Raw genomic sequence first — 24,810 nt, forward strand, 5'->3', positions numbered from 1 at the left:
GCTCCATGTCGGTTTATGTAGCAATGCATTCATCAATTTCCTAATAACGAGGTATAAAAGTGTAACATACATTAAAAGTTCATAAAACAGTATAAAAGTATTAAAAAAAGCCTTCAGTTAGTATAAAAACAGTCAAACCACATGATAGGAAAGGAAAAATGTAACAATAAATTGGCTTTTATGTCTATTTGGGACAAAGCAAAAGTAGTATTCTTATAGATTTATTATTTATATTGTAACCTATGAATACTTTAGCTCATTAAAGAAGAATGCATGTTGTTGTTCACCTTTTGGCCTATCCCATCAGGGGTCACCACAGCGAATCAACTTTCACTGGGCTGCACATTTGGTTTGGCAGAGAGTTTTACAGCCTTCTTGTCACAACCCTATGTTTTATCCGGGCTGGGGACTGGCACAGGGAGACACAGACTCAGGCAGGATCAGGAATATATGGAAATGTGGGGTTTATTTTTTATATTGGCTTTTAAATAATGTGCACATGTGCATTGTCTCTCCTTGTCCATGTATTTCAATGTGGTTCCCCAATGGAAAATCTGTGTAAATTATGTATTTGCATGCATGTCTTTTTACTGCCCAGCTCAGATTTATTAATCTGGGGGAAATAAAGGTTTCCTATTACTACATCGTTTGCCATTTTGAGCACCGATTATTAATTTGATGATGCTATAAGCATTTTGTCTGAATTCTATTTAGCTGAATCACATTCTTTTGTCTGTAATTATTGTCGATGAGCTTTTCCGGGGATAAAATTGATTTTCTATTAAAATAAATCTTTATTCCAGGGTGGGGTCTCCTCCCTGAGGTGTGTCTAATAAGCTCACACACTGTTTTCTCTCCCATATTTATTCTATTTTCTATAATAAATGCATCCCTTAGTGTCGGTTGAACGGTGCTGTTATGTTCGTGACCAGCAGGTGGCGGTATAGCGCCTTGGCTCGCCGTGCGCTGCTGTTAACGTCTCCACTTTGTCCGCGGCAGTGACGTATTTCCTGGGGCTTGTACTCAGCGGTACAGCGGAGGGTTATCATGAGTGTTTCCAGCCAGAAATCCTCCGTTATTAATTCTTTTGTCGCTTCGCCGTGTCGCGGTTGTTTCTAACACCGTGGTGAGGGAAGACCACCGGCCCTGCTCGCTCAGGATGTAAAAAGAACCGGGGAAGTTGAGCCTTTGGTAAGTTTCCCGTCCGCTTTAGCTTGTATGCTGACTTGTTTGGATTTCCCAGTTTTCCCCAAACCGTCTTCTCTTGCGCTGCTTCTGACACGAGATTAGGAGGGTTTGTTGTGAATAGTTGGGTTTTTTCGGACAGCGTAAACACTCTTCCTCATCGTGGAGGCGGTTGTGCTTTCTGAGGTTGTTCCTCTGGAGTGGAGTAAAGCCGCTGTTTCTACTGAAAAATGCGTGATAGAGATAGACAGACAGGACGAGGGAAGCTATGGCATTACCGTCGGGGGTGGATAAAAGGAAAAGGGGAGGCACCTCGCAGAAAGGAGCAGGCAGGTCACACACGGCGTCAAGTTGGCGTTCGTAACGTCGCCGTACACTTCCAGACATATTAGTCAGGCGGAGGAGTCGTCAGCAGCAGCCGCAGCTCCCGGCTACATTACCGCTACGTGGTGTTGTCACGCACCGAGCGAGGTGAGTCCAACAACTACCTTCTCAGCGACAGCACCGCCATCAGCTGAGAACTTTAATCTGTGACTTAAGCTCGTAAACACCGACGTGCTCGGCGTGTGTCCGGTTCCTTCAGTCGTTCGTCGTAGCTTTTCTACACTTTTCTCTCCCGAAACCACATGGAAATTATCTGGGTTTGACTGCCAAATATCAGGAGTGACTTCTGTTTGTAAACTTTTTTGTCTTTATTCTGGAATGCACAAAAAGTAATTACAATGCATTTTATTGTAGTTTATGTTCTTTATTTTTCAAAAAGTGTTTTATAGTCAAACTGCACTGACTATCATAAGGAAATGGAGCTTCTGCTTCCTTATCCTTCCTTATCCTTGATAATACACGAGAGACCTATATTAGATTTTAAAACTGTTGTTCTTTTGTTTTATTCAATTTTGATAATGAAGTTGTTCCAAACTGTTTTTACGTTGATCTAATGTCAACAAAAAAACAAGAGGTTAAATAAAATGTAAAAAAATGAATAAAACAATAGATTTTATTTTACTTGTGATAATTTGTTTAGTAAAAGATGATCTTTAAGTTAATTTTGTTTTTAGAATAAAAACATTTATTTTAAACATTACTTGTTCTTTAAATAGCTACAAACCTTTAGGATCCATTCCCATAAAAAATGTGTTTTTAGGTGTTTTTAACATGTTCTTTTTATCATGATGGAGAACATGTATAAAAATAAATTTAAGCATAATCTGTTTTCAAGTATTCAAATTGTTGAATGCCATTGAAAAACGCTTGTAGCTATGACTTAAAAGCAACAATGGCAACCTGCAAGCCTCCTGCTCCGCTTCATTCCGATGCATCCACTTGCAGACAAAAAGATTCATCTACATCTTTGTTTTTCTCGTCTGAGCTGGCATCTGGATTAAAGCTGTACGGCTGGATAGCTTCAATATTTCTCTCAATTTTTGCTGCACCGGTAGGGTGTAGTGTGAGGGGATGTAAGCTAGCAGGATAGTGTGTGAACAAAGGGATGATGGGTAGTTCCGCCCACAACTCGGAGTCAAATTTCTGATGAACTCCTGCCGCTCTGCAGAAACTTTGACTTAGAAAATGATACAGGTTTTTTTTTTTTAATTTTGGCTAAAAATGACATAATCATCATTAAAAGATCACTGGGAACGCTTTTACAGTAGATTGAAAGATGATCGGAATAGTACCTTAAACCCTGCTTGTTTCTAAAAGGCAACAATATAAATATTTTAAGTATAATCCTAAATTATTGGACATTTCTGTAGCAGGACTATGTTAATAAGAATGATGTTATTCGCATGTATTTACGGGTGACCAGCACAAAAACGGATAGAAATTCAAGTGTGGCCAAGATGCACATTTCTGCATTGCCTGCACGCATTTTAATTGTGTCCAAGGCTAAATGTTCTTGTTGGTTGCACAAATTAACCCAACCTTAACCTTCCTCCAGGGCCGTGCGGCTAAAAAAAAAAAAAAGAGTTCAGTACTTAGAAAATTACATGCGACTAGTCACTTTCTTATAATAAAAATGAAACATTTTACATGGGAAACCATTTAAACGTGGAAGCAGAATTTCAGAGAAAAATTCAAAATCTTCTTTGTAATTGCAAGTAAAATGTATTTTTAGCTTCTTTTTTTTGCAGTTGTATCAAATTTAAATAAAGTTCCTTGTTTTCTTTTATTTCACCTTAGTTGCCCTTCTTTTACTTTGTTGTGATATATAAACTTAAAAACAGAGGTCCCAGAGCTCTCAGTGTGCCACATATGACAATGAAAAATCTGATCTGAGGGTAGCTTTATCAAGGTCCAATTAAGAACCACAGTTTGCCAGTAAAAATGAATGGTGCTGTTGTATTTCTGTGAAATGTCACGGCTCTTGCTGCGAAAGTTTCACATCCTCTGCAGGCTCGTTTCAGCATAAACAAGGATTCAGTTTGCCCACCTGCTTTATTAAACTGCTTTTTTGGAATTCATTTGAATTTTGCGTCGTCAAGCTATTGCTAAAGTGCCTCTTATTCCCATTTTAGCTGTTTTGTTTTGCACAAAGAGTGTTAGAAGAAATCAGTTTAAAACACTTTCTAATCTAAAACTCTTTAACATAAATTTTTGTTATAGATGTTAAGATTAGAATTCATTTATCCATATTCACAAAATGTTCTGTATTAGTGTGCAGATAAGAGCAGATTTTTGCATCTTGCTTGTAAGTAAGTGAGCTTGACAAGTGCGCTTAACGCAATAAATTACTGTCAAAATCCTATTTAGTCATGTTGACTGAAAGGAAGTAAAACAGGGAGGTTTGTCGTCAGATATGCCTTCTTGTGAAATTAATGGTTGGCTTATGATGTCAGAGCATTTCTCTTCCTGATCTGTCACAAGGAAATGAAAAATACTCCCATTTTAGTATCACCCACTTGGAACTCGATCAATAGAACAGCACTTATCTTGTAATATTTACCTGAACCAACTTATGTAAGCCCAATAAAGTTCACGGTTTACTCGTAAATGAACTAAATAATGTCTTTATTTCTGTTTCATCCTTCAGCTATATGCATAGAGCTTATCATCCTGAATACACTCGAGAGCCTTTAACCTTAAAAAATTAAGGAAATGTGTGTCACACTGTAAGTACTCGTGCCAAATATAACTCTTAAGAAAGATCTCGTGAACTAAATATGAAAAAGTCAGTTTTTACTTGGTAGTAATATGTGGTAAAATGGTACTTGGTAAAATTATTGTGATTTATGTGTTTTATTTTATAATTTCCAACAATGTTTCTTTAAAGCTGCTGTTATCTTATTGTTTTATGATTGTTGACTAATTATGTTGTCTGGTATTTTTTTTTTCTGACACAACAATCTTTCTGCCCAGTCTGACATATGGTTTCATTTACTTTCCTAACACCAAAGACCATGTGCAGACTGGTTGGCTTACTGTCTGTCTGGTAAAGTAGAAGATAGTGGGGCGTTTTGTATTCTGTGGTGTGCGGTTTTCGTGCTGACGTTGAAGAAACTGACTGGTTTGACACCCATAAGACGTCACAAAGCATCTGTACTTAAAAGTCAACCTTTGTATCAAAGTTAAACAAAGCCTCTGGAACATTTTCACTCCGTTTACAAAAATAGACGACGGAGTTGAGTAAGTTTTACAAATGGAATATTCTCGATCTTCCTATGCTTTTGTGTTTTTTTTTTTTCTTTCATTACTGTGTGTTTCCGTCTTTTCCTTAAATATCTGTAATTTCCGTTTGCTATAAATTGGGACCTGATAAAGACTGACAGACCGTTGTTTGTGGTGTGGGAGTTAACCTGACTTTTGAAATATCTCCAAATGCGGACCGTGTCAACATGGCAAAAGTCAACCTCTAATTGATGCAGCCCGGTGCCCACAAGGATTGTTTTTTCCCGAGCAAAAGCCGACTTCTGTTTGTTTATGTCGTAGGATGAGCTGAGCAGGAACAGCAAACAAGTGTTTTTGATGTGAACAAACACTCCGTTTTCTGTTCTGCGTGGTTGAAAGTGCCAGGGCTCGTTTTCTGTGCTGTTGTTTTCCTTGTGAAGGTATTTGAGATGAATGTCGACAGCTGAGATGCCTTGCATGGATTAGCAGTTTGTCATCCAAGATCACAGCCTGGCTGACCTGTTTTGTTGCTTGATGCTTCTTCCAGTTACCTGTAGCATCACAAATCAGCCAAACTCCTTTTCGACAGAAACGTCTGTATTATTCTGTCATTTTGCTTTGGAAACTATTCAGGATAGATTTAGAACATCTGTTTGACTTGTACATTGATACTGCTCATTTCAAGTAAATTGAATTTCTTTGAATAGGAACTGAACAAACAGGGTTGCTCTTATACCAACATTGCAACATTTTGCACAGCTTTTGCAACAGAATGTGATTAATTATTAAAACATAAACAGGATTGCTAAAGTAAATGGAAATCAGTATATGTGTTTGGTTTGTTATCCGTCTAAAATTAGGTATTCTGTTGTAACATTATGCTTTGGGATTACAGCTGATGTTGCAACCTAGAAGTGGAAATGGGTATTTTTTTTAATTACATCCTTGATTGATCTGATTAAAAGATTGTATAGTAAAATATTTATTCTTTACTTATTCTCATTATTCTAACCTACTACAGGACAAAAAGTTCTCAATTTGCTTCAATAGTCATAAAAAAAATCACAAGTGGTTCTAATAAATGGTCATTTCAGCTCAAATCTAAAATTAAATAAAAATGTTGCTCTTTTTTGTTAGATTCTCAATGAAATGACATTTATAGAAGCTTTAAATGTGAAGTTAAACATACTCAAATTCTCTTTTTGAAGGATTAACCGTTTTAGATAAGGAAAGGATGTCTGGCTAAAACTGAAATTATGACATTTTGTTTTTGTTGCTCTGATCATTTTATTAATATTCACAGTCCTTTTTTAAAAGTTTCTACCCTTTAAAAAAAATCATTTCTACTTTATCTCAGATAATTGAATAAAGTAGGAAGCACAAAATAAAAGTACAATATTCTACACTTTAGTCTCACAGTAGACACGGCACTTTGGATAATTGTGTCCACAGACACTCGAGCGCTCTGGGTCAGAACAAAAGCTTAGAGGCAAAAATGTGTCAACAAACAATTAAACACGCAAAGTGGTAGGTGCTGGAACAATGTGGCTTCCAAAGCTAAATGTGATGAACTTCAGCATCTCCATCCATGTAATTGTGTTGAGATGTGGGCTTGTGGAGTGGGTGCTAAAACACATTTTCAAGAATATAATAATCATAGTGTCAGAGCGTTTGTTCAGCATATTTATATGCTCTGTCCTTGGCTATAGAAGAAGCCTTGGCGACTTGTTGCCTCAGGGACTTTGCAGTCAACTTTTAAAAGGTTATTATTTTTTTCCGCCTGTACCAACTCTGTCATCTACCAGCACCCAGGGTGTGGTCTGCCTTTCTAACCACACGTCTTCACCTCTGCTGCCGACTCAGGATGGCTAAGCATTTTCTATTTTGTAAGCTTCATAAACTGGATCCTCCTAAACCACCAGATCTGGTGCTGTGCGTCAGACCAGAGCGCCAGGCTATACCCCGATGTCCCACTTACTTCTTCCTGATGGATTATAAACCGTCTTTATTTTGTTACTCAGCACCTGACATACCTGCTGTGTGAAGAGATTAGCTGTCCACAATTTCGTATAAATACAACAGTTTTATAGTGCTGGTTTATCTTCAATGGAACACGCAGTAACTTTAAGTCTTAAGAAGAGTAAAAATGTTTCTTATCTCCCTGGTTTATTATTTCATTAAAGACCAAAGAAATTCTAGGACTGCAATCACCTGTACTTTTAAAGCTCTTTGTGTTTTGTTGGTTTTAAAAACAAATGTTCTCTCTCCTTTTGTGTTCTTCCAGGTGAGCTGCGACTCTCCCTCTTTGTCTCACTGTGCACCTGCATGTACTGTGAGCAGTCCCGACCTGTCGGAGAGGTGCTGTGCTCGGTCACTGTGCTGCACTGCAGGAACCCATGGCTTCAGGCCCTCCGTCTCCCCTCTTAGGCTTCAGGCTCAGGCTGTTAGAGTTTGTAATTGGGGCTGTGCTGCTGATGCTGGTGTCCGGGATTGGGCCAACATCTTGTCAGAAGATATACACCAACACATGGGCTGTTCACATACCTGGAGGTCAGGAGGAAGCAGATCGAGTTGCCGAAAAACATGGCTTCATCAATAACGGACATGTAAGTGTCTTTTTTAGCTCTTGTTTCTGATGTGACAGCTGTGGTGGAGAAACACAGATCAGGCAAAAGCAAAATAGGGCCCTATCTTTGTTTGAATTTCTAAGACAGAATATATTTAGGTTTTACTCAGGCCCTCAGATCAAACCTTTCTATTCTCTGTTCTATATGGTGTGTGAAAGTACAACAAGATAATACTTTTGTGCCAGGAATCTCCTGCAATGTGAATGCTTTCACAGGTGTGCCCGTCAGATTTTGTTGCCTGCTAAAAGCAGGTTTTTCTTCTAAGGCCTGCAAGTTATAAGAAGTTTTTGTTTTCCTGAGTTGCATACTTTTGTGTTTTTGTTTAAGAATGCTTTGGTGAACCTGTTAAGGTGTTTGGGCTAAACGAAGACCTGTGCTAACTTTTAGTTGTAGGTCAAGTTCGGAAAAAATGTTTGCGTAACTTGTCTACAATTTGGAAAACATTGGTACCGAAAACAAAAATAAGCATAAAAGGAGGTTTTGGTTTTGTGCATAGTTGGATTTGAGGAAGAAACATGCTGGAAATCTGCTTTTTTCCCCTGAAACTTCCTTGTTTAGGTTAAGAAAGCTTTGGCAGTAGTTTTTCCAGTTGAGCGGAGTATGCAGTAATCATTTCTTTTGTTCTTCAGTGACGTCTTCCGCTTTTCTAACATCCTGTTTGACTTGAATTAAAGCTGATCTGCCAATTCATCCTTTCACATCCTTTGCTCCTTCTATGGAGATACTAAAAATAGGTGGGAGTGGGGGTGGTTAGCCTTTAGCTTTGCAGTTGAAGAACTTATTGATTATTCTAATATCAAAAGTACTGTAATGCCTTTTGTGACCCCTTTTACTGTCATTACATCCACAATCAAAGAAATACTTATGAACCATCATCACTAAATGGCTAGTCGTTCTGGATTGGCAAGAAAATGTTTGAAATTTTGTACTTGCTGCTTTATTTACTGAGTGCTAAAAGCTACTTTCACATGAACCCTTAAACACTGGAGCTTTTTATTGTTAGCATGAGTGCCACTTTTCTCCTTCAGAATCTACTGGAATTATGTTAATCGTATTAACGGTTGAAAAGTTACAGTATGTTAAAGATTTTTTGTTTAAATGTCACTGGCGACACCTCGGGTGTTAAAAGGTTAAACCTCAATGACACCCCCCCCAGTAAACAGAAAACTTTTAGTTTTCTTGCTGGTTTTTCCAGGAAACATTCCTCTGCTCTGCATGCAAGGTTTTACTGGTCTTCACTCGGAGTGTACTCTGAATCACCGTGTGTGGAGGCTGCCTAATCCTGCATAGTTACTCTTAAGTCCTCTAACTATATATCTGGACGATGAGGAATTCAGAAAAGGACAATTACACCCATGTGCTCTCACAAGTGCACCTCAGAGAGAAAACTGCAGTGTTGTTTCCTCTGCCTCAGCAACTTTTTTGAAAAATATTTTTGTACTTTGCTGGAGAGAATGTAAAGTATAATGAATTACCAAGGCCAGAATGATGAGCTGGTCTTGACACCGCATGGAGGACATGGGTGGGGGGGCTCAGCACATGTTGCTTGTCTACCAAAGCAGCTCATGTAAATTACCTTAGAGGATGCAAAGGAAACTCTTGAGATCTACAAGGCCAAAGTAATGAAAACAGGTGTTTTTTTTTTCCCTCAAGGCTATAATCCTGTTGGTCATCACAGTACATCGGTTGTATCATTATATGATGTAAAAGCTGTTCATTTTGGAGCTATTTCCCATTTGGCACAGTTGGCTTAAAGAGCTTTTGCACAGATTGGAAGTTGATTCGTTTCCCTTGTTAGTTGCAGCTGGAGTCAGATTTCTTTTTTCAGAGGCTTGCAATTAATTTCATAAGAAATATCAAGTAATTCAAATGAAAATGGAGGGATTTTTTTCTTGTGGATGAGTGTTAAGTCACACTCTGAATCCCTGAAAATTAGAGGGAGGGAAAAGGAGGTGACTCATTAAGGGTTCAGATTGCCTGCCAGCGCTTAGGCTTTAAAAACTTTTTTTGATAAATTACAACTTCTAACAACACAGTTTGAACTATATTAAATGTCCAATATTTTTTTTATTTAAACATGACTCAGTGTGATATAAATCAAATGAATGAAAGTGGTGCAGAGGTAGAGCAATTTCTTGGAAGGTCTGCAGGTTCAGTTCCTGCTTTGCCTGTGTTGAAGTGTCCTTGGGCAAGACACTGAACCCCACTTTGACCTCTATGGTAACAGGGTGGCGCAATGTATTGCAGTGGAATCACTATCAATGGGTTGATATAACTAGCTCAATTTTGCTAGAAAATTGCTTTTACTTGTAAATGATATTTACTTTTTTTTGTTGATTTTAAAAATGTTAAATTAATTCGTTCAAACAAATGAAGAAAAGTGTTAGTCTTCCTATTGCTGGAGTGGTGTTTTACTGTCTTTAAGAAAATGTATAAAACAATATGCCACAGTCAATAGATGCTCAACTGAAATAAATGTTGACCTGAACAGTATGGTATCAGACATTTTTTTGGTCACTGGTGTGACAGACAAAAACAAGTGTCAGTTGCACTTAGGAAAAAAAAACACACTGGCAGTATGTGACTAATGTAAGTTTAGCTGTCATTTGAATGTCCCAGCAGTTGACTGAAATGAAAAATCCTGCTGGTTTTGTTTGCAGTAAATGCTGGCTGCTTTTTGGTAGAGCTGCAATCACTGCCAACTCTACACTGTCATTAATAATCTTATGAATAAATGGAGTTGGACAATTACGTATATTATATTTACATTAAGACTCGTACATTTACCCTCTGTTTATTAACTTTGAAAGATGAGCGTTAGCCACAAGACTAAGATGCAGTAATGGTTTGTGCAGCTCACTGTATTCAGTGATTGAAATGAGGCTATGATTTTAAAAATGGAAACAAACAAATCTGGTGAGGCTTTTTGCCAGTAGCTGCTGGGATTTGACTCATGTCATGTGTGTGATCATCTGACATGAGGTGTTTTGATGTTGTTTGTGTGGCTCATTGTTTAACATCAAGCATAATCACAAGAAAAGGTTTTTGGAACTAGAAATGCTTTTTTTCTCTCTCTTTATGAATTTTCTTTGCATTGTGAGATTTATGCAATCATTACATGTTTTTTATCTTCTTTCTTTGAGATTTACAAAGCATGCAAACATCAAAGTTACTGCAAATTAACATACATAAAAACAAAGTCTAAATTGAACCATATAGTTTGATTGCACTTTAGACTAAACTAGTTGAAAGGTTAATTTTCCTGCTTTTTTGCATTATACAACACTTTATGTCTGAATTACTATAGTTTATTTTTTCCTTGTCTTTCTGCCATATTGGCAGGTAAATAGTAGTTGCGAGTTTATGTGTGTAATTGTTTACTAAATAGTTTCAGAATAATAAAATAGTAATAAAATACGGATCAGTCACCTGATTGTAAATTAACATGGAACTCTAAGGCACGCATTATTACTTCTAAAACTCGCTGAAGACATAATCACTTTATTGCAAGCTCACTAATTTGATAAACTTGGCATGAACTGTTTGTTGTGTGAATACTGTTTGTTTATGATGTGATTCATAGTGCCCCTTTTTATTTTGTTTATTCCATGTTTATGGTTGACCTGCCATCATGATGACACAATAATTACTCGTGTCGGGGAAGCAAAACTTTCTGCTGCACACAATTTTACTCTACTTGACACTGTTCCCTTTTGACTTTATTTACATGAGCCTGTATTCCTGTTGGCTGGTTAATAACTGTATGTCACATCAGCTGCATTTGGAGGAAAACATCCCAATTTTCTGCTAGAAAATTTTCTCTTGAGCTATTTTTTGGTACAAGATTGGTCATCTTAAAATTTTTTTTGAGTATGTTGACTCGAATACCAGCTGTTAAAAATGTTCTTCAAGCACAGTAAAAAATGTCTTACAAAAACTATTTTTTTAAAAAATCTGTTACCAGGTTTGCTTTGATGAAGAAATCAATACTTTTTCTGTTTTTGCACCAAGTTCAGCTATTGGAATAAACTGCCTTGCTAGACTAAACTTTGCATAGACCTGCACTCAATAAAACTGGACTGGTTGTTGGTTCCTTGGTGTGAGAGAAACTCTGAAACCATGATTAAAGCAAAGCAGTGAAATGTGGTCTTTGAAGATACTTTGGGGGGGGAAGTGTTAAAGAAAAAATACATTTTTCATTGGGGAAAAAAGCTGACTTGCTGAATAGCAAATTAACACCAACAGCCTTTTTGCATGTGCAAAAAGTTTGTATAAAAAAGTCTTGTAGTAGCCTACAGTTGGAGTTTTTGTTGCTGTGTCTCTCCCAACTGAACCTTTTAAGAAATTGTTTTCAGATTGGACAGTGTGTATTTGTATTTTGAGTGAAAAGGGGTTAATTGATGAGCTCTAACTTGAACGGATGCTTGACATTGATGCAATGCCATTTTGGAATAATGCTACATAGTAGGATGTAATGTATAAGCTAATATATAAAATATATTTTATTTAATCAGTGTAATTGCTATTAAAACTACCTGCAAATCCATCTACTTAAGTTTTTTTCCGTTGTTCATGTATCTGTTTTTCTTATTTTGCAAAAGGCACATTTTTTTTTTTTTTAGTGAAGATGATTTTATGTAACATTTTTTTTACTGTGGAACAGAACAACTATGCATTTGCTTTGTGGAGAGTTGAACCCCTTTTTAAATTAAAAAAACATCAGAATTGACATTATTTTAGTTACTGTTAGACAGGAGAAAATATAGCAAATATTTTTACTGTGATGGGGGAGTGTTGTATAATGACTGCTGAAAACAGCATTATTCGAAAGATGTGGTTTTTTTTCTCCTTGACTTTTTACAGAATGTGAATCAGGTGCTCATTGGAAGAAAGCAACACAAACAACACCACAGAGATGTAGTTATGATGTCAGTGTTGAAAATTCAAATTAAATCTCTTTTTTTATTACAGAAGCGTTCAATTTGTTTTTCTTAGCAAAAAAGATTTTATTTTCAAAGCAAAGATGTATTCCTGAGTAGCCTGAGTAGTGACGTTTGCTGGAAAAAAAAACTCAAGATGAACTATGGAAAGGCTAATGTATTTAAGGCCTTTTCTTGTAAAAGAGAATTGATCATCATTCTGTGCTATATGTTTCCAACATAGCCCGTTTCTTCTTCCTCGGTTTTTGAAGATTAGTACAATTCTTTTTTACAAGATTAAAGTAGGAGCCGAGGAGATGGATCCCATGTGAACCTACAAAGTACATGGGATGCCTTTATCGTTGTCTCATGACCCAGCACTGGCCTTAGGGGTAGTCACTGTTACAATTTTGTAACCCACTCAGAACCGTTCACTGTAAAAAAAAATGTATAATTCTTATATTTTTTTGCATTCTTTTGCTTTTGCTTTTCCTTTTTTCTTTTTGCTTTCTTGTTTCAAGAATGTCTGGTTTCTGTCATGTTCTGTCATTTAGTGGATTTATCTAATTTGGTATATTTACCAGCACTTACAATTTCATATTTTTACACATATAATTGTTTTTTTTAAATCAGTTTTGCCTTTGTAAAAATATTTTAAAATTGTAAAAAATATAAACTTTTTGATTATACATAAGCTGAAAAACTCAAACGATAGTCTATCAATGCAGCTCATCTCCAATTATCTACTGTAGATAATTTACACATATTAAATTAGAGAATTTTACCTGGGTGTCCTTCAAATTTTATTTTGGTTACATTTTATATTTATTATTAAGTTTTATTTTTAAATAGGTTCTATATTTATGCCTTTAACTTCTCTTTTTTTAATAGTATGCCCTAAAATTCATTGAATCTCTTTAAAAGCTGTACCTATTTATATTGATCAGAGATTATTTATTGGAGGACATGAAGTCTCCATGAAGAGAGGTCTGAACCTACCTTTCCATTTCTTCTTATTGGGGACCTGTGGTAGGGGAGCCCACAATACAGCTCTGTTGGCCAAACTGAGATTCAGCACTAGAAATAGACCCTCCGAACAAGCAGTCTTTGTGCCGAACTAAAAGGCATATAATCTGAATTGATAGGAACTTGGGCTGACACTCGTTTTGCTGTGGTGTGGTCTCTCAGAAAAACAGGAGGTCCAGAGAAATGCCCTCATTTTGTTGTCGATTCACAAGTGCCTGAACTCACATGAATGTGACTTTTACAAAACCTGTTGAAACCTACAACCAGTAAAGTGTATATACATGAGCTAAGATGTTCATTTATTTGTAAAAATAAATGTGTAAAAATACTTAAGCTAGTGTAATTTACAGGTTTGCAATGCAAAATTCTTGCATTCCAGTTTTTAAAAATGTTTTTTTTTCTTTCCAGAAGCTGCTCTTTGGGTTCTCCTAATAAATGCAGATGTATGCCACAGAAAACACATGCACATGAAAAATTAAAAGCGCTTTTCACTAATTATTCTAGAAAATGGTTTTATACTTGCAAAGATAAAGGTTTAATAATTTGGTAATTTTTCTTTCACTTTGATGCAAAATAAAAGGGAAATTGTTAACCATTCAGATCTTACCCATTTAAAGTGTATTTATAGGATGGGAACATGTAATTAATAGCTGGCCTTTGGTGGAAAACACTGAAAAAAATCTTAAGGTGATGAATTCCTTGTCACTACATCAAATTATTTTTTTTCCAACTGTAACTAATTTGTCTCAATTTGCTCTTTTCATATTTTCTTAGTGATGATACAAACAGGACGGGGGGACATCAGATATTTTCAAGCATTACAAAGCCTGTCTAGGAGTCTTGATTCTACCAAACCTACTGTATAGATTGCCACCTCTAAATATTTTATCAAGCTTAAGCATGTTGTGCAAGCTGGTTTGTCTTTGCTATATTCTCATTAATCTTTAACGTGCCACTTTGTTTACTGTGGTTCTGTCCTATTTTAGTCAACAGAAGCTTATGACTCCAATGGAGTGTGCAGCATTGACTGTTTATTATAGTGTGTCCTGGTGAGGTTGGTAATGAATCCTGTTAAATAATGGTCAGAAGTGCTTGATGGAGACTTTGTGTTTTTATTTGTAGAGAGCAGTATACATTTTCATTATAGGGATGCTGGTTCTCTCATGGGCCTCCCTCTCTTGAAGGCTGCTGTGTTCCTGTCAACAAAGGGATTTCTTTTTTGTTCTTTAGTGCTTCAGCATCTACCCCCCCCAACAGTCCCAGATCTCACTTCATCTCAGTGAAGCTTCTCTTTGAAAGTGAATAAACTGCAGAGACAGACTTATCCTCTTTTTCATGTGCATACCTAAACTTAAATTATACGCTGTAACCATCAGAAACATCTCTGTATATTTTAGTCTCAAACTTAAATACAATGGATTGTAATTGATGTCAAGTGAGCACATACTCCTTTGATTCCTCGGAGCATATATATATATTGCAAATGCAAAAATATTGACTGCAGTGTTTAGACTTTGCAATATTTGCCCTGAAGTTAAGCAATCCTGCACCAGCTTGTCGGGAAATGAGGCCAGGATTTTTGCAGGTCAGCAACCTCTTCAAGCCGTTCATTATTTTGAAGAATGCACGAAGAGCAAAATGTTTTACATTTGAAACTTTGTTTATTATAAATTCAAGCAGTTTTGTGTTTTTTACTAAGTCGTTAAACATATTTGCTACACACTAATGATTATGACCGTGTAGCAGGTATTTGTGATGTTTTATAAATAAAAGAGCTTTTTGCTTTTAAAGATGTTTTAAGATCTTTATTATTTGTTGGTTGTCATCCTTCAGAAGTTCAGGGTTCTTCACACAAGTTTAGTACTTGATGGAACACCAAGTTATATTAATGGACATTTAGAAATATTGAGCAGCCAACTGATGTTTCCATTTCATGTTCTTAACACAAACAAATCTTTACACATAGGCTGGCCTTAGATGTTCTTCCTGACACAACTGGACTGTGACTGTACATTTAATTGAACCTGTGAGCTGCTTGTTGTTAGCTCTGCAGTCCCCAAATTACTGAAGTCCGGGGTGGTGACAGAGTACGTACTGGAAGAAAATTGGGATGCCATGCAGGTAAAAAGTCAACTTGGTTCTTAATGGGATTAAAACTAAACGAAAAAGGGCATACCGTCAATCCAGAACAGTTGTATCTGTCATCATGCTAGTAACATATCTTTACTTTCTTAGCTCCCTTTCCATAAAACTTATTTTATATTTAAACCTGATAGCTCTATATGTGACTGCAATTGTTAAGTTTTGATTAAATGAGATTTGTTTGATTAATTTCTCTCAAACCTAAAAACTATCAAAGTTGCAATGGACGGTGGAAACATTGCAGTCTAACTTTCTTTTTTGCAGGAATCTAAACTTTACAATAATTGTTTGTGAAGGCATATCATACACAAGTTATACTGTATACTCACACTGTGACCAGATGAAAAGAAAAATCACAAAATGGTGATTAGGAGCCAAAAAAAAAATCAGACTGTCCACATTACCAGGAAGCATGAAAACTGCAGCAACAAAGACCCAGCAGCACTTGGTCATTATTCTGCTCTCCCACAGTGCAGCAGTGGGGGCTGGGATGGAACACCACCAGACGTAGGTCAGAGGGGCTTTAACAAGAGCCAGATGTGCACCAGGGACATGAAAATTCTTGGACAGGAGGCTCTCTACCTTTTTAAGTATGAGCCTGTTTGCGTGGGGCTATGTGCAAACACACTGGGAAAAGAAGTATTTAAGGAATGCCTAGAGAGAAATGGCTAAAACTATGTTTTACAAAAATATAAAGGACTCAAAAAAGCATTAGTCAGATTAAAAAAAAAATGAATTCGTTGCAGCTTTAAAATATGAATTACCTTGGTAAAGTATAGAAATTTTTAGAGATGAAAACCTACACATTTCATCCTTTTAAGAGGCAGATCCGTGCGAGAAAATTAATACTTTGCAAATGAATCTACCATTTTAGTGAAAGGGAAGACTTTTTATAGAGCTGTAAATATAAAAAAGCATGAACACATTTTTGCCTCTGGGGCTCCAAGATAAGACTGTTAATTTAGAACAGGTCTCTGGTGTGATCATATTTACTGCTAAAAGCAGGAGGCTTGGAAAACTTTCTGCAAGATGCACAAAGGGTTAACCAAAAAACAAAGCATCAGATCCTCAAGATTTTCCAGCACAAAGCCCAATAAAATGAAAGTAGGGTTCTGGCAGCTCAAGTAAGCCTGTTGTACAAGACTATGGAAGGGGTAACTGATCTATTCATAGATGTAATTGGTTTTGGCCGATATCTCATGTCATGGAGCTCCTGACAAGGTCAGGCTGCATTTCACAAACAATGCAGAAAACAACCCAACCTCTCTCTTTATGGTTTTGGCATTCATATACAAGCTGACCTGGGAGGCTGGGCAGTCATCTGTGATGCAATTTGAAAGCTAAAGGCAAACATCTGATAAGCCTCTAGCTATGAACGCAATTAAGTCAATGTTAAAAAGCCTGTAATAATGAGGCAACAGTGTGGAAAGAGACTCAGCTTTTGGGTGGAGCTTTATAGCAACAGGTTTGCTTGTGTTTTTTGTTCTTTGCAACTAGACTCCTGTGAAGTTGCAACAGTTTAAAGAGTTTTGGCCAGTCTCCAGTTAGAAGATGGATTTAGATTTCAGGTCAGGTGTTAATTTCATTGATGGGTTAATGTTGCACTGGAAAATTGTGGGAAGTAGAGATTTAAGGTTCCTTCATTGTTTGAAATGCACTCTTTTATTCCTCTCGGTACATTTGCTTTTTGAAGCTACACCTGTTATGTTTGTCCAATAATTCCCTAAATGTGTTTAACTGTTCGTTGCACTCTAAACCTATTTTTCCAAATTTTGTATCTTTCAAAGACTGTTCCTCTTATACCATATCATACAGCATCTAAGCACTTGTGTGTTTTTTTTCCTGGACTGTTTCCAGGAAGACTTAAATGTTTTGCCAACTTCGGAGAAATGCTGCTAAGATCAGTTGAACGTAATTTTTCTGATCTGCTTTAAAAAGAAAATGTCAGTACAGTTTCACTTTTACATTCTTGTTTTGATTACGGTCAGATGCAGATTGTCTTTGGTTCACTATACCAAACTAATGTTGAGTTTTATAGAAGCTGCTTTAAATCTGAGGAATGAAGTAAGATGAGCTCCAAAACGCCTTATATTTTTTTCTAGGTCACCTATCCATGGTGCAAAGGAAGTCAAATTTATCACATCTGAGTAAAGCACAATTTGTTTTTGTGGGTGTTCAAGTGTTCATGAATATTTGATTACTGGTGTAAGCTTTGCATCAGTGAGTTAGAGCCCTCTTCAGCCTCTCGCTTATATCAGATGTTTGTGAAATTGAATCCCTGGATGCTTGCTATCTTCTTTATTGTCTGTGATGGTTTTGCTGACGGTAGCCATTCTGACAAAATGAGATGATTGTGTGTGTGTCTGTGTGTGTATATATAAATGTATTTCATACGTGTGTGTTGTTTAAATCATGTTAGTCTGCTGCTGAATTGGGAATAACTCTTTAATGTGCATATCTGGGTCTTAGCTGTTGGGGAAAAAAAGCAAAATGTGTTTATAGTTTTGTGTTGTTTAAAACAAACAAAAACAATTCTTAAGGAGAATAGTATATATTTGACATTAAAACTAATGATGGATGTTTAATTTTTTTGTCATGGACTAAAATCAAATCCTAAACTTTAGTGTATCAGCTACTTATACATTTTGTTCTGGAGTTTCTGAGAATATAAAGTCTAGACAAACCCTGCAGTGTCCCCCTGAGTCGAAGTGGGAAAAGTGGAGCTAAATAATGGTCAGAGATTTTTGAAATTTCTTTCTAGAACATTTTCTTCTGGTACTCATTCCTAGTAAACACACAAGTACAGTTCAGCCATTTGTGCTTGGCCCATAAAAATACTAAAGGGGAGCACTATGAGCCTATTGAGGGTGTGTTTCTCTCCACAAATTTGATGCAAATAATCTGTCAAAAAGAACTAATTCATAAAGGTTTGGTGGTTAATGAAATTGTGCATAATTTTTCTTTAAATCTCCATACCACGGAAGGAGTTTATGTCTAAGTTTTGCATATTCAGCTTGGAAATTTGCCTCCATTATCATGTTTACTGAAAGGTGTACAAAAGTTTATTCACTTGCACGTGGTTGCTGTTTGAAGAAGTTCCTTTTGCTCAACTAATTTACATCCGCACTTCAACACCAATACATTGACATAAAGAGAGGCTGTCTTTACTGGAGTGTGCAGGAAACTAACTGCAGAGGAAATACTGAGAGGTTGTTTTGTGAGTATAAGGATCCTCATGTTTGGATCTGTTCCTCTGAAGGCCGGTTCAGTTCAGGGAATTCTACCAATATTTTTGGACAGGATACTGTGGTGCAGCTACAGCTGCTGAGCTTTAGTGGCTCACTGTCATTTTCAGGGCAGTGGTCCAGGCTAATTTAGTTCTTATTCCCTTTGGTTTGTGTGGTGAAACTCCATTTTCCGAGCTTCCTTACTGCTACCATCGCCCATCTCACCAATGCACAATGTAAACCAGGAGGGGTGCAATTACGGTGCATTCCAAATAGCAGAGTCTTGTGCTCAACTGAGCTTTTGGGGAGTTTTCCTCAACAAGTGGGTTCACTGTTTAGTCCACTTCCCACTGCTACAGACCTATAATACTTACTATTAAAACTCTTTTATTAACATGGATACATATACAGCACAGCTTTAAGTCTTTCATTAAATCCAGTCAGTTGGTGTAAGTTGACTTGTCTGCTTTTTTATGGCTGTTTGTCATTTCCTTTCTTTCCTGCCTTACATTAGTCCAAACCTTTGATGATTCCATTTCTTTTTTTTTTTTCATCAATCAGAAATGGGAGGACTGTAAGATGGTCCTGAAATGAATGGTACACCATTACTTTGTGTGATGACTTTGTAAATTCAACATCAAAAGAGGTTTTAATAAATATTCATCCAATGTGTAAATGTACATTAAAAGCAGAGGGATTCACGTAACAACATAAAACCAATAGGTACTTGAAGCTTTTCCTGTTGCATGCAAAACTTGCTTAACTCAACAGGAAACAGTTGTGTCTGCCAGGCATAGTTGGTCCATTCAGGATCTCTGACCGTAGTACTCCTTCAAATGTACCCAGACATCACAACATAATATTCTGGTAATGAAGGATATGAACATCCATGGCCTGGATATGTTAGAATCTTGCTGTATCATGTGATACTTTAAAAGCCTGATGTTAATCCACATTCCAATCAAAGGAGGAACAATCAGGAGCAATCTTATCTTGTGCTTCAGTTAAGGACTTTTGAAGTATGCACAGAGTTTTTAGGCCAGTTTGGATTGTGCATATATATACACTGGAGTTATTAACTTATTCTCATTTGTTCCATGCAATTATCGCCATCTTTTAAAAAAATCACATCCTTTGCAATCTATTTTTTACTGAATTCTTATCTCAAAAATTACTATCAAATAATTCTGTCGAAAAATATTACAGTCCAAACTGTGTGGTTTTTTTTTTTTTTGTTTTTTTTAATCTGACACTTAATGTTTAGCTTGTTAGTTTTTTAACCCTTATAATTCTACTGGGGTAGAAACAGCTTTTTTTTCTCTTTCAAATGTTTTATTCTGCCTAAAAAAAGATATAAATGTTTAATAAAAGGGTTAGTATTTATTTTACCAATTTTTGAACTAATGTGTTCCAAGAGACAGAATTATAGAAACATTTTTAAACCTCGAGACTTCAAGTAAATGGGAAATGGTGAATACTTGTAAAACATTTTCCAGCCCCCTTCGAGGGTCCAAGGCGCTGCACAGTCACAGACCCATTCACCCATACACACACACGTTCACACAGGTGGGAATCGAACCCGCAATCTTCTGATCAGGAGTCGACTGCCTTACCACTGCACCATGGGGCAGCCGTGGTAAGGCTCAGGGAAAGGAAGTCTGTCCAATTAAACATATTTCCTCAACCCTTAAACAAGCTGAACTGCATTAAACTATAATAGCAGAAAGAAAAGGCCAAAAATAAATTTGTATGCAGTACAAAATACTTAATACAAAAGCACTACTGTATAAAGTATTAAGTGTTCATTAGAGCAAACTTTCAAAAGAACAATGAACACAAGAAATTATATTTAACTTTTAGCCTGAGCAGAACAGATTTGCACACAAGCAGACCATACTAGTTCAAGTGCAGCAAAACTTTAACAAGCTAAAATGAAGATAAATGTCTTTGAACTATAAAAAGAAGCTCTGGAATAAGGATGGCGAAACCTGCTTGTTACAAGTTAGTTAAAGTGAATTGATCGCAAGAAATGCACCGCTCTATGTGTCCTGAATCTTCAATGAGCTGCTCAATGAACAAGGACCATTATGACAACTAATGAAGTCATCATTGCAAAAGGACATGGCATTGGATAAAACAAAGGCATTTTGTTGTTGCTAATGAAAAATAAATATATTCTTTTGCAATTAAAGCACTCCTTGTCCCTCATCTGTGGACTCCCAGACCATCCCTAGTTTAATGGCCAACTTGTGGGAATTCTTAAGCTTGTAATTTGCGTCTGTTTATGATTTGATTCTTATTTTAAACTTTACATTATTCAAGCTTGTTTCAGAAATGTTTTAATGTATTTAATCTTTACAAGTGTAGAAAGAAAACATAGGTGGCTGTTTTTTTTTTATAATCAAGATTTATAGTTTGAGCTAACATAGAGTAAATGGTTAGAATAATTATATGTTTACAGATAAGTCTGGCAACTACAACATAGCCTGCTGTGTTCCCTGCAGTGGCTATGTGTGTGGAATCTGTTATGCTGAAGCCCCTCCCTGGCAAAGAACTGCAAAAGCTGCCTTTACCCTCATCACACGTACTATATGTTCCATTTTTATTGTTTTGACAGAACAGTTTAAAAACCAGAAAGGAGTACTTTGCTTTTTGTCATTTTCACAATGAACAGTTGAGTTGAGCTGTTGATCTTAAACTCAGTTTCATTTGTTTGCTATTTGTCAGACTGCAAGTTTAAAAATCAATTATAAAAACGGAGAATACCATGAAGTCAATGCCAGGATTAATCATCTTTAAGAAAAAATGTAAACAAAACTTGGATAACTTAAAGTAAGATGTCATTTTTTTTAGCCGATTTGACCCCGTTTTCCAATTGTGTTTTTATACTTTTTTTTGGTTTGGTTGATTTCATCTCATACCAACATCTGCTGAAAAAGATTTCACTAGAGGGGTTTATTTCAATGTTTTGCACTCTCAAAGGAGATTGTGAGAAACTTCCAAAACAGCAGTTATTGAAATCCATCCACCTTCTACCGCTCTTCCTGAGCAAGGTCGAGGGCGAGGGGGCTGCTGTCTAAGCAGAGATACCCAGACCTCCCTCAGCACCAAAACTTTACCCAGTTCTGCTGAGGATACCCCAAGGTCTTCCTTGGCCAGTTGAGAGACAAAGTCCCTCCTGCGTATTCCTGATCTTCCCTAGGGAATTCTACTTGTAGGACATGCCCAAGATACTTCCCCATGCAGCCCTCTAGGAGGGATCTGAAGGAGATCCCTCCTCAATGAAAACTAGATGCAACATACTTGGAAGCACAGGTTGTTTACTTTTACTTAGTTTGATTTTCTTTAAAATGCACTAATATTAAAATGTTTACTTTTGTTACGAAGATAATATTTGCTGATATTCGAAGCGCAGGATAAACTTTTTGCTGTGTGTTAATATTCTATAAATAGTGAAGGTTATTTACAAGTACATGCCTACTTTACCTATTTCAACAGTCTTGTGAAAATTGATCAGATGAAGAGCTCTCCACCTACTCAGAGAGGGCAAACCAGCCTTTTCTGGTCAAGAACTATTCATTCAGTTGAGAATCATCCTTATGATTGCCACTCAGTGTTACGAGGATATGATTGGGTGATATTCTATTGATGGGGGCAAAAATCTGCCTCTGAAAATAAATACAGAATACAAAATAGCGGTGCTTTAACACTGGCCTGTTTGACCCACACCACAGTCTGTTGTCTCAAGTTTTTTTTTACCGACCAAACGGCCTGACAGCATAAATCTTTACTTTCAAAGGGGTTTACCAACGGTATAGATTAGAAATTACAAATGAATAAAACTGAATATGATCATTAATTTTCTTTTGTACTTAAAATATTGTTTTTACAATAATTTAATCTTTTAAAGGCAGACATCATTTGTCACATAACATCAGGGTGTTGCCCATTTTCCCGTAAAATCTAACAGATTTATTTTGGAAAAAAATCCTTTGACTTATAGTAAGTCCTCTGACTTCTTAGATCAGATAAATATTATAAAATCTTTTAGAAATGGTCTGTCTTTTTCCTGTAACTCAGCAATTTTTGCATTGCAATTCATTTACAGGAAGAGGATGACTCTAATTTCCACCTGATAGTTGACAATGACCTTGGTTGTATTTATTAACTGCTGATGAGCTGACAGTTTAAATTTGTTATTTTTAAATTAGACAATAGCAATGAAGCTTTTTTTCTTCACTGTGGAAAATTGTTTGTGAAAGTAGTTGAAGGATAGGGAAAAAAAATATTAATTATGTGTCATGAACCTCTTCCAAGAGGAGCTTTGGGCAACACTTTCCAGTCCTTATCTTTTCAGAAGGTAATTTAAATATTTGTTAAACAAAACAACTTAAAAACTGATTGTTTTTTTTTGCTTTTCTGTAACCAAAACTACTGGAAAAGCCAATATATTCCCCATCAGGCTTGCTTGCAAGTTGTATTGAAATTATCAATACAATAAGTATTGCTTTAAAGAGAAGAAAAATAATAATGTTCTATATATAAAGTCCAAAATATTGAAAACGTTCAATGTTGTTTGCCGCAGCATTTATCAGGAGTGCTGGTTGAATTCACTACTGTGTTAAATTGCATAATAATTTAAGCTAAGCAGCTCGTCAGTATGATGATCACCTCAGCTTTGTTAGGATACATTTAACTTTCTGAATTATCTGTTTTGTGAACAGTGGCTACAGTTTGGCTGGATTCATTGAAATGAATTAATTCTTATTTTCATTTTTTCCGAAATGAGTTGAGTTAGTATTTACCTTTTGAAATGCTCTTGAAAGAGTCCCTTAGTGTAATTGTTTTTCTCTTGTAGAGTTAATTGATCAAGCCCATCCTGTCATTTTTAAGTATTTTATTTGCAGGTTAGTTTGCAATCAAATTTTCTTAGAAAATGTGTGAACTAAAAGTAAAAATAGCAATTTTCTATACTTCTTTCTTTAAAAGTTTTTGTATTTTATCTGCGCCAATAGTTAATACTAAAATGGGTGGATCTTGTTTTTGCTCAAAAGTTAATGAGATGCATCTTCAACCAACCTAAAAAGATGAGTTTTAAGTTGTTATTGAAACACTGTGCGTTTATGATGCGGAGATCAGAGGTAAGGAGCAGATCTGTTGAAGGTTCTCAACTTGATGGTGGAAAGATGAGCAGTTGGAGTCTAGAGGAGAGAACTTGAGAATCATCCAAGAGCGTGGGAGAGCACACAGAGCTGAAGAAAAAGGACCAGGTCATCAAGAATGTAAAAGAGAGATGAAGGATTTTTTTTTTTATCCATTTCTGAGATGAACTGGTCACAAGTGTAGTTGCCTTTGGACAGAACAAGAGTGGTATGATTGAAGTTAGAGATCCTGGAAATGATGCAGGGAGCAGAGTTTTAAACCAGTTGAAGCTTATGGATGATGGATTTGCATGGCAAGCCAAAAGGGGAAGTAGTCGATATGAAATGTGACTAATACATGTGTGACACAGTCACGTTGTTAAATAAGGAGATGATTGTGCATTTATATGGTGTCTTCAATGTGTAAAAGACAAACATAGACATGGCTTAATGTTTGTTACACATAAACCAGAACAGCTGTGTTGGAAGGTGGAAGCAAGTTTCATATATGGTTAATATTGTGTTGGTGAAAAAGTAATTTGTGTGATCTTACTAATGTGTGAGGCAAAAGAAATGGCACAGTCAAGAATGACTCAGAGACTCTTAACCTGTGAGGAGGGTTTAATGAAAAGCTGTCAGTTTTCGAAATAAAGGATTTGGAGGCAACAAGCAAAATGTATTTTTGTGTTACTCTTAAGTTCAAAGAAGACAAAATTTGATCTTGGATAAAATCTAAAAAAGTGAAGTGAGTTGGGATCGCTGGCCAGGTGGAGTTGGGTGTTATCCACGTAGAGTGGAAAGAAACGTGATGTTTCTTAGGAATATTGCCAAGTGGAAGTGGATAAAAAGTGACAAAGGACAGAGCCCTGCAAACACCATACTGTAATTGAATGAGAAGGAAAATTCTTTAGTTGAATGTCCTGGGCATGACCAGTGA

General features: G+C 36.4%; 1 protein-coding gene across 3 annotated transcripts in view; it reads left to right on the forward strand.

Moving 5' to 3' along the window:
* The first annotated feature begins 972 nt into the window (after nt 1-972).
* The window catches only part of furina (furin (paired basic amino acid cleaving enzyme) a), a 65,050-nt gene continuing 41,212 nt past the window's right edge, over nt 973-24,810 (forward strand). Inside the window, exons 1-2 of one of the 3 annotated variants that reach the window (XM_024296037.2) lie at nt 973-1,191; nt 7,076-7,397. In XM_024296037.2, coding sequence (XP_024151805.1) covers nt 7,188-7,397 — 210 coding nt within the window. In that variant the 5' untranslated portion in view covers nt 973-1,191; nt 7,076-7,187. Of the gene's footprint in view, nt 1,192-1,467; nt 1,657-4,394; nt 4,810-7,075; nt 7,398-24,810 lie in introns of those variants that run through there. The other 2 variants (XM_024296038.2, XM_024296039.2) reach the window with 2 other exon arrangements.

The sequence above is a fragment of the Oryzias melastigma genome, linkage group LG3 (assembly GCF_002922805.2).
Source record: "Oryzias melastigma strain HK-1 linkage group LG3, ASM292280v2, whole genome shotgun sequence".
NCBI lineage: Eukaryota > Metazoa > Chordata > Actinopteri > Beloniformes > Adrianichthyidae > Oryzias > Oryzias melastigma.